Raw genomic sequence first — 11,048 nt, 5'->3', positions numbered from 1 at the left:
GCCTAACCTGTACATTCACTTTACCAACTTAATGAGATTTCTTATACATGTATTGCCTTTGCTTGCATGCATCAGCAGTCATAGACTAAGGAGCATTTCTAAATGTTGCAGTAACCATTCACATCCACCAGATGGTACAGTTAATAAACTCAGAACAACCGCTTTGTGTTTGCTACTACCCAACACTAGTTTTCTTTATTTTGCATAACACTGTTTAATTTACCGCAGTTTTAACCTCTGATGTAATTTCCTGGAGCATCAAACAGGGTCACCTGACATCCAGACTAGAGTGATGTGCAGAGCTCTGCAAGAACGCATCCAGTTTGACAAGCAATACCAGCACTGACAAATCACTAATGTTGAACAGTTAATATATTTCAAGTTTTATTTTAAATACCATTTTGATATGGTGTTTTTTTTCTTTATACATTGTGTAATTTTAAGGTCATTAATATCGTGATTATTAGACATGCAAGTAGATTGTATTTCTAGATTCTAATACAAAATGAGGTTTTGTTTCTCGCTCTCGCCTACCAGATACAAAAAGTGGTGCAATTTAAATAATCACCATATTTCTTAAACTGATTTATTGTTTTGTGTGAATGTTTTCATGTAAAGGCATTTCCTATTTGAAGCTTAACAATGCACACATCTGCACACTTACAGATAAAAAAAGAAAGTTTTACCCTTTGTTCATTAACTACAGTTCATGTTGTAAGGGCTACTGACATTATAATGTACATTGGCTACTAGAGAAAAAAGTGACACACCTGTATTGTTTATTTTTCTTAGCAGATGCCCTTATCCAGGGCGACTTACAATTGTTATATCACTTTATTTTTACATACAATAACCCATTTATACAGTTGGGTTTTTACTGGAGCAATCTAGGTAAAGTACCTTGCTCAAGGGTACAGCAGCAGTGTCCCCCACCTGTGATTGAACCCATGACCCTCCTCCGGTCAAGAGTCCAGAGCTCTAACCACTACTCCACACTGCTGCCCTGTACACAGTACTGCACTGCAGCACTCGCTGTCAACTAACTGCGCTGCAAATGTGGTGTAAATATTATTGCTTGATTAAGTTATCCTGCAAGTTCAGCTGCTGGCCTCAACGAATAAAGCTGCTTTTCACCACTACTACTTGTAACCAGTACAGGAATATTCAGAGAGTGAAAATACAGGTTAAAACATGTAAATATTACTGTATCGGATTGTTGCCAAATTAATTTAAAATGCAGTGGAAGTGTGAAGTCTGGTACAATCTAGTTATAGTGTCCACCATGTATTTACAATTTTAAAAGTATTCTAATCATAAATAAATACTTTTTTCCCCCAAAAGAAAAAAAAATTATTGACTAATGAGAAAATACTTTCCGAATCTCAGTGGGCCGTATTCATCAATGTGTCAGTTTTGATTTAATTTTCAAACTACTTACAAAAGCAAACAATGCATTGGAGTAATGGTAAATGTGCACACACTCATGGTAAACCAGTTTTTGTTTAAGGTTTATTAGTTTGCACAATTTATAATAACAACTTTTGTCTCTTGTTGACCGACTAAACTTTACCAAAAGTACAAATGTCCAAGTTTAATAGACTGACCTCAGGCATTGCCATTGATTTTGATTTTGTTGTAAAAGCAATAGCCTCCCATGAAATAATAAACTATCCCTCAGGCATAAAGCACAAAATCAACAACATCTTAAAATGATGAAAGATTTCCAAATATAGAATTTCCTGGAAGAAAAAAAAAAACTTGGGGAACAAAAAGTCAAGGCTTAAGGCTCTCAGGTTTTCCAATAGTATTTCTTAAGCTTTAAAGAGCCAGGCTATTAGTTATACCTCATTACTGTGAGATACAAAGTTCACCCTTAATTAACCATTCCTATTAATGAAAAGCAGTACTGTCATTTTTTTAACTGTTTTACCTTTTATGATTTGCACTGGTGTGCATGTGCATAAAACTGCTTAAGGTAATACGGCAGCCCAGGTTTATACTGCAGTCCTAATGATTATGGTTTGAGGGAATACACCTGAGATCATGAAGAACAAAATAATCTCTGTACAATTACTCTTCTGAGAAATGCAGTCTGGTTCCATGAACATCACAAATTCATTTACCCATAAAAGACAGTCAGGCAACTTCACGTTGGTGTATATTTTAAATTGTGTCATAACCTAACAGCATTTACATTTGCTCAATATTTATCTTTGATTTTTTTAACAGGTTTGTGAAAATGTATATACTTATATAAAAGCTGTTGTTGCTAGTGTGTATTATAAAGTTAGCAATTTCTTTCGATTCTGCATATTGCTAAATACACTCTGCCTGAAACAGCATTTAATTTAACTAAATGTCTCTTAGGAAATGAATATACCCTTAAGTCTCTGAACTGAATCTTGTGCTGTGCTTACCTAATACAAGCTGTGGGATAGATATCTGCTGGGATTTTAATTTAGCACAAGTCTTGTATTCTCAGTTTGACAACCTATTCTCGTGTGTACATCAGATGATAAGATATAAGAACTAGATAAAGTAAACTAAATCAGACAGGCATTTATCAGCTGTGCCTGGTCAGTATGGTACAAGCTACCGCAATGCAGCTTCTTTTGATCTTGGCTCTATTGAGCCCAGTGATTAAACCTACACCAGGTAAAACAACAGAACCTGCTTGCACACTTCAGGGAAACTTTGAGCTCCCCGGATTCCTTGCAGATGGAGACATTATTATTGCAGGACTCTTCCCCATACATTACCGGGTACTGGCTCCTGAACTCAACTACACCTACAAACCTGCAGCTTTAGGATGCCAAGGGTGAGTAAGAATAGACTTTTGTTTACATTTTTACCTTTTTATTGTGTAATAAATATGAGTTTTCACTTATGGTTTTTTTTGTTTTTTTAAAGAAAGAAAGTATTGCTCCTGCATACTTTACCTTTAGGTCTGAGTAACTAGACACAGAGGGCCCCATATTTTTAAAAAATCTACTGCAAAATAAATGGGTCATTTTTACACCTCCCACATTTTTGCAGTACAGTATATTCAAAACATGAGTTGACATAGTGTCATGTATTTTAGGAAGAAATACTGAATGTTTTCAAAACACTTAAGGAATTGCTAAAAACCTCAGGTTTCATATATAATACTGAACACTTATGTAAAATATACCAGCACATTAATATGTTTACTGTATATTATTGTGTATTATAGTCACACAGGATTCCGTTTTTTTTATTATTATTATTTGGATTTAAAATGTATTCTTCATTTTTTTTTTACCATGTATTTATTTTTCTAGCTTTAGCTCTAGAACATTTCGTCGGGCCCAGACGATGAGATTTGCTATTAAAGAAATCAACGAGAATCCAAGTCTTCTTCCAAATATTACTCTGGGATATAAGATGTATGATTCCTGTGACACACATGTGGGTGCAGTGCGAGCCGCTCTCTCAGTTATTAATGGGCCCAAAGAAGTCTCAAGTATGATGTGCTCTGGAGCCTCACCTGTGAAGGTCATTATTACATCATTTTCCAGTATTGTGTCAAATACACTGCAACCTTTTAAAATCCCCTTGGTAAGTGTAATTTTTAAGTTTGATGTGGGTCTACCAGTTAAATAGCACACTTGATTCTGGGGACCTCATGAACTCACTGATTTTTGTATGCTGTGATAAAAGGACAGTAAAGTTTAGTGAAAGCATGTTGGAAGTAAACCAACAAAAACAGATTTATGCAAATGCGCCTTTCATAGTGGACCATCATCACAAAGCGCTTTACAAGATAGTGAGGATATTAAACTTACCATCCTTTAGATACTGTATATATTCAAGGCTGTTTTATTTATTATTTGTTTGCAGATAAGTTATGTCTCAACATGTGCTTGCCTTAGCAACAGAAACAACTATCCACATTTTTTTCGAACTATTCCAAGTGATTATTACCAGGTGAAAGCCATCGTTCAGCTGGTAAAGCACTTTGGCTGGACCTGGGTTGGAGGAGTTTATGAAGATACTGGATATGGAATATTTGCATTTGAACAGCTAAGTAAAGAATTTAAAAAAATTGGAGTCTGTTTGGCCTACTGTGAAATTATTAATAAAGCATACAGCAGAAAAAGGATTCTTAACATTTTAGATATAATGAAGAAGTCCTCTGCAAAGGTCGTCATATCGTTTGCAGAAGAGGGGGGGCTCTACCCCTTGCTGACAGAGTATGTACAACAAAATATCACAGGAATTCAGTGGATAGCCAGTGAAGCCTGGATAACATCTTCCGTGTTTTCATCCAGAAAATTCTATCCATCACTAGGTGGTACAATTGGATTTGCCATTCGCAGGGGTGAGATTCCTGGTTTAAAAGACTTCCTCCTTCAAGTTCATCCATCGTTGTACCCTGACAATGCTCTAGTCAAGGAGCTCTGGAGCACTATATTTGGATGCGCATTTCAACCTTCAAACACCACTGACCAGTCTGTGAGAGGGCTGCCTTTGTGTACTGGTCATGAATCTTTAGAAGAGAAGTACAGTGAATACACAGATGTATCTAGTCTCAGAATGTCTTACAATGTTTATAAAGCAGTATATGCTTTTGCTCATTCATTGCACAATTTGATAAACTGTGAGCCTGGCAAAGGACCATTTGATAATTTCACATGTGCAGATATTTCAAACATCGAGCCTTATCAGGTAAAATATTTGATCATCAGGAAACTATGTGTTATATCCTATTATTCGATATTTTAAATGTTTTTTTTTTGCTTTGCTCTTTTTGATTGTTTGATGTTAAAAAAATAAGGTGACAAAAAGAAAGACTATATTTGTGTCATGTATTATGTGCAATATTTTCTTTTTCTTGAAGCTTCAGCATTACATTCAAGAGGTGTCATTCACAATGTTCGGAGAAGAAATCAACTTTGATAGCAATGGAGACACATCTGCCTCCTATGATTTGATAAACTGGCAGAGAGACGCAGATGGAACTATTCGCTTTGTCACAGTGGGGCTTTACGATGTATCCAAAGGTGTGGGCAAAGAGCTTGTGATAAACGAAACGATATTACATTGGAGAGGCAACCAAACCAAGGCAAGCTGCAAACAGCCTCTTGTAACTCCTTTGTAAGGAATATTACTAATAAAAGTGGGAATTAATGATTGCAATAGCAATGTATGCATTATAATTTCATATTATAAAACTACAATCTTTCTAAGCACAGTAACACCTTCCTTTATTCCTCTATTGCCAAATATTGCTTTCAAACCATTTAACCTTTCTGTACTCTATTAACTGATTCCTGATGTTGTTGTGAGTTAAATATCCAATAATTAATTGTGTTATAGACTAGATGTCTCAAAAGGTATTTACTGTTCCCTGTTTTTATTTTAAGGTACCGAGTTCAGTATGCACTGAAAGCTGCCCCCCTGGTACAAGGAAAGGGGTTCGTCGAGGAGAGCCTCTTTGTTGCTTTGACTGTCTACCATGTGCTGATGGTGAGATTAGTGATCAGACAGGTATGTGTTTAATTAATTGGGTCACAACCTTTTCTCCAGCCTGGATCAAAGCCAAATAAACAACCGCCTGATAATATTCTACCACTTTCCTGGTATCACATTCACAATTGAATGGGGTGTAGCATAATGCAGTGAAGTGTAAAAATGTTTATACAATGGACAGTCAACAAAGTAAAGCATACAAAAGCATTGTAAGAAAATTGGGGCTAAATTAGTACCATAGTAAAGCATGTTAATATAACATATTAAACAACATATGACCAAGAAAAAAAAAACAAAAAACGTTTGTAACCACATTTTATTATTGTTGTTTTCCTCTGCAGATTCAATAGAATGCATACAATGCCCTGTGGATTTCTGGTCGAATGCTGAAAGAACTGAATGCATACCCAAAGAAATTGAATACCTTACGTACGATGAAATGGGGGTCACGTTAACTGTGATTGCCTTATTTGGAGCCTGTCTTACAATTGGTGTCCTTGCTGTGTTCCTTCATTACAAAAACACTCCAATAGTCCGTGTCAACAACTCTGAACTCAGCTTTTTCATTCTGCTGTCACTGGCACTGTGTTTCCTGTCTTCTATTGCATTCATAGGTGAGCCAGCTAATTGGTCTTGCATGTTTAGGCACACTGTGTTTAGCATCACATTCTCACTGTGCATATCTTGTATTCTTGGTAAAACAGTAGTGGTGCTGATGGTCTTTAAAGCCACACAACCTGGCAGTAATATCATGAAATGGTTTGGACCCATACAACAAAGAATTATGATTTCCGCTTGCACTTCTGTTCAGATTATCATCTGTGCTATATGGTTGATTGCTATGCCCCCCTTCCCTTCAAAGAACACTAAATATCAAAGTTCAAAGATTATTTTGGAATGTGATGTTGGGTCTACCTTGGCATTTTGGTGTGTATTGGGCTACATTGGGGTTTTGGCTTGTATGTGCTTTGTTCTTGCATTTTTAGCAAGGAAACTGCCGGGCAATTTCAATGAGGCCAAATACATTACATTTAGTATGCTCATCTTTTGTGCTGTATGGATAGCCTTTATACCTGCGTATGTCAGTTCACCAGGAAAATACACTGTTGCAGTTGAAATATTTGCTATTCTTTCATCGAGTTTTGGGCTACTTTTCTGTATATTTGCACCAAAATGCTACATAATTTTACTAAAACCAGAGAAAAACACTAAGCAATACATTATGGGGAAGTAACATGGCAGTAGAAACAAAAACATTTGATGAAAGCATGAAGAGTAGAATGGATATGGAAGAGGAGAGTGGCTATGGAAGAGGAGAGTGGATAGTGTGGCCTATAAAACATTCTGTATGTAAACCTTATTGTGAACCATTAGACTTTGTAAAGTGTTATGTAATGCATAATAAATCAGCCTTAAAATGATCTTAAAGGGTACAACATTATTATAAAAAATACAGTATGTGACTCACATGGTAAGAAATGTTCAATAATAAAAGTCTGGACAATTTGAATGTTAACCATGATAAGGTTTATATATCACTGAATTTCGTTTCATGTAAACACTCTTTTAAATGACCTAGAGACCTGTTTTTAATCGAAAAACTGTATTGCTGCATAGATGATCTGTATACTGACACAATTAAAAACAACTTTAGCTGGAAGCCAGCCAAAATCCACTTGCCTTGGGAATGCTCTGCTGCTGGATTTGGTTTTCATCATCTTTGTCTAAAAATTCTGCATCATTTTGTCAGCTGAGGATTCCTGTAGTGTTTGCTGGCTTCCTCTTCTGTCCGTGGGGGGTCTGGGACACAAAAACAATTATTCATGATGACTTTAAGATAAGGGGGCCTATTTAATTGCTTTCAAGGGGGTTGGATCAAAATACAGCCATTTACTGTCAATAATTGATTTTCAAAACTTTTGTACACAACAGTTCCTACCGTATTTAATTATCTAAGTCACACTAATAAGAACTGTCACTGTTTAGATTAACTGAATATAACTTTAAATCCTAGATTTTCAAAGCTATATACTCCAAATAGTCATTAGTGCTTTTTTTTTATCTGAAAGGGGGAAAAAAACACCATTGTAATTCTAAAAAACAAGACTGCTTACACGTTCCTAAGTTAAAAGTATTAACTGTTTATATCTGGTTTGATATCTTTATTTTCTGTGTTCTTCCTTTCTGAAAAAAAATATTTGGAATAAATAGCTTTGAGAATATAGTCCTTTGTTTATTTTTGGATAATATGAAAAAATAATGAGCATACAGAAACAATTGCAATATAATTAAAAAGGACCTCATTACAAACTCTTGCTATAGAATCTCATGAAAGCACTGGTGCGTAATTTAAACCAATCCCTTTTCACAGGTATGGTCGGCCTGCCTAATTGGAAAGATCTTTCAGGGATGTTTTGTAACCTTATCAATGCCAAACCTTACATAAACATTTACAAAGTGCACTGGGGGGCGGCGTGCTGGTGACGGATCACGATTTTTGCACATGGCTGACACTGATCTACACTTAAGGGCTATGCACACCAGAAGCGAAGCAAACGACACGAATACAGCACGAGTACATTAAAAACACACACACACACACACACACAACTGTAGCTAGTCATTAAAAGAAAATACTGTCTGCTTTTGCTCGTTTTGTGGCGACGAAATAAAACAAAGAAATAGTCTGGGTACACCACACATTTAAGTGAATGTTTATATGTGATCTGGATTAACATGTAAATTATTCAAAAGGCATACATCTACACATATTTCTTTGTAAATACTGAGAATTAGTTTAATACTTTTTTTTATTGATTTTCACTTTTAATAAAATCAGTTGTGTGAATGTGATTATTATTATTATTATTATTATTATTATTATTATTATTATTATTATTATCATCATCATCATCATCGGTCAACATTATTAAAACAAAGAAGCGTCATTTTAGAGGAATACAAAACAGTGTGGCGCTCCCTGACTAAAATTAAAGTGAAATAAAGAGAGACCATTTCCAATTGTTCTGTTATTTCTTACCATATGGCGTGTTTCTTTTTATTGTCTTTATAACCACTGACACTGGCATCATAAAGAACATTATATTTTTCGACTTTAATAATTAAATTGTCATTGATGTCCATTTCTCTAACAGTGGCAGCCTCTCCTTCGACTCTCCGAGTAATGACGTGTAGTGCACAGAAACATAGGAGGCTCACGCAGACAAACCGTCAGTTTGAGACAGCAAGCCAATTCTATCTGTGGAGTAAGAGGGGGAGTTTGGGTAGCAGCTTCAGGAATATGAATGGTAATGTACACCTCTTCATGGTGACACCCCCCAAAAAAATGAAATAATACGGGTAAACATTGAGACTTGACATGCAAGTTAAGCAGGCAGAAATCAATGAAATCAGTCAAGTAAATAACAAATACAAACAAGATAAGGGCAGCAGTGGTTCTAATGCTAATGAGAGGGAGGATGTTAAACATTTCAAAATCATACCATTAAAGAATGCAGCACACATGCTCCATCAATTATACAGGAAAACATGTTCCAACAAGTCTTTACACTCACATTCTCCTATTATTCTCTGATTAATCCCAACATTACTCAACACAATGCCCCATCTAGTGGATTTAATTGCTTACTACATCATCCTGTCCATAAATTGTTAATCTAATGAATTTGGCAATGTTGTTACCAGTAGTTAAGGTGTATTATGCGCATCTTCTGTTACCTTATGAAAGTAAACACTGTACAATATTTATAAAAATAGTATTGCTCATTTTTATAAATGTAATCATACAATAAAACGTTTTAAAAAGTAACAAAACAAACAAGAAACTTATAAAACTATATATAAATATAGTAGATTATTCCTGTACCTCCATGAAGTTTATTTACATTTTTTAAAAATGTTTTGAAAGACTATCAGTCATGCCTAACCTGTGCATTCACTTTACCAACGTAATGAGATTTTTTTTATATTGCCTTTGCTTGCATGCATCAGCAGTTGGACTAAAGTGCATTCCTAAATGTTGCAGTAACCACTCATATCCACCAGAGGACGCAATTGATAAACGCAGAACAAATGCTTGGTATTTCGAGTAAACCAAGTAAGAATAGGGCCCTATATAATCCCTAACATTCAAACATACAGTTTTCTTTATTTTGCATAACACTGTTTCGTTTACTGCAGTTTAACCTCTGATGTAATTTCATGGAGCATCAAACAGGGTCACCTGACATCCAGACTAGAGTGATGTGCAGAGCTCTGCAAGAACGCATCCAGTTTGACAAGCAATACCAGCACTGACAAATCACTAATGTTGAACGGTTAATTTATTTCAAGTTTTATTTTAAATACCATTTTGATATGGTGTTTTTTTTTCTTTATACATTGTGTAATTTTAAGGTCATTAATATGGTGATTATTAGACATGCAAGTACATTGTATTTCTAGATTCTAATACAAAATGAGGTTTTGTTTCTTGCTCTCGCGTACCAGCTACAAAAAGTGGTGCAATTTAAATAATCACCATATTTCTTAAACTGATTTATTGTTTTGTGTGAATGTTTTCATGTAAAGGCATTTCCTATTTGAAGGTTAACAATGCACACATCTGCACACTTACAGATAAAAAAAAGAAAGTTTTACCCTTTGTTTATTAGCTACAGTTCATGTTGTAAGGGCTACTGACATTATAATGTACATTGGCTACTAGAGAAAAAAGTGACACACCTGTATTGTTTATTTTTCTTAGCAGATGCCCTTATCCAGGGCAACTTACAATTGTTATATAACTTTATTTTTACATACAATAACCCATTTATACAGTTGGGTTTTTACTGGAGCAATCTAGGTAAAGTACCTTGCTCAAGGGTACAGCAGCAGTGTCCCCCACCTGTGATTGAACCCATGACCCTCCTCCGGTCAAGAGTCCAGAGCTCTAACCACTACTCCACACTGCTGCCCTGTACACAGTACTGCACTGCAGCACTCGCTGTCAACTAACTGCGCTGCAAATGTGGTGTAAATATTATTGCTTGATTAAGTTATCCTGCAAGTTCAGCTGCTGGCCTCAACGAATAAAGCTGCTTTTCACCACTACTACTTGTAACCAGTACAGGAATATTCAGAGAGTGAAAATACAGGTTAAAACATGTAAATATTACTGTATCGGATTGTTGCCAAATTAATTTAAAATGCAGTGGAAGTGTGAAGTCTGGTACAACTAGTTATAGTGTCCACCATGTATTTACAATTTTAAAAGTATTCTAATCATAAAGAAATACTTTTTTCCCCCAAAAGAAAACAATTTTATTGACTAATGAGAAAATACTTTCCGAATCTCAGTGGGCCGTATTCATCAATGTGTCAGTTTTGATTTAATTTTCAAACTACTTACAAAAGCAAACAATGTATTGGAGTAATGGTAAATGTGCACACACTCATGGTAAACCATTTTTTGTTTAAGGTTTATTAGTTTGCACAATTTATAATAACAACTTTTGTCTCTTGTTGACCGACTAAACTTTACCAAAAGTACAAAT

General features: G+C 35.3%; 1 protein-coding gene across 1 annotated transcript; it reads left to right on the top strand.

Moving 5' to 3' along the window:
- The first annotated feature begins 2,248 nt into the window (after positions 1-2,248).
- Positions 2,249-7,148, top strand: LOC117416512 (extracellular calcium-sensing receptor-like). Its single transcript, XM_059034407.1, has 6 exons — positions 2,249-2,818; positions 3,303-3,579; positions 3,862-4,689; positions 4,862-5,086; positions 5,388-5,511; positions 5,835-7,148. Exons 1-6 carry the CDS (start codon positions 2,583-2,585, stop codon positions 6,725-6,727), a joined length of 2,583 nt encoding a protein of 860 aa, XP_058890390.1. The 5' UTR covers positions 2,249-2,582; the 3' UTR covers positions 6,728-7,148.
- Positions 7,149-11,048: the final 3,900 nt, after the last annotated feature.

This window comes from Acipenser ruthenus, chromosome 12 (genome assembly GCF_902713425.1).
Source record: "Acipenser ruthenus chromosome 12, fAciRut3.2 maternal haplotype, whole genome shotgun sequence".
Taxonomy (NCBI): domain Eukaryota; kingdom Metazoa; phylum Chordata; class Actinopteri; order Acipenseriformes; family Acipenseridae; genus Acipenser; species Acipenser ruthenus.
Note: the sequence above shows the minus strand (reverse complement) of the source record. Positions and strands in the feature narration are given on the sequence as shown.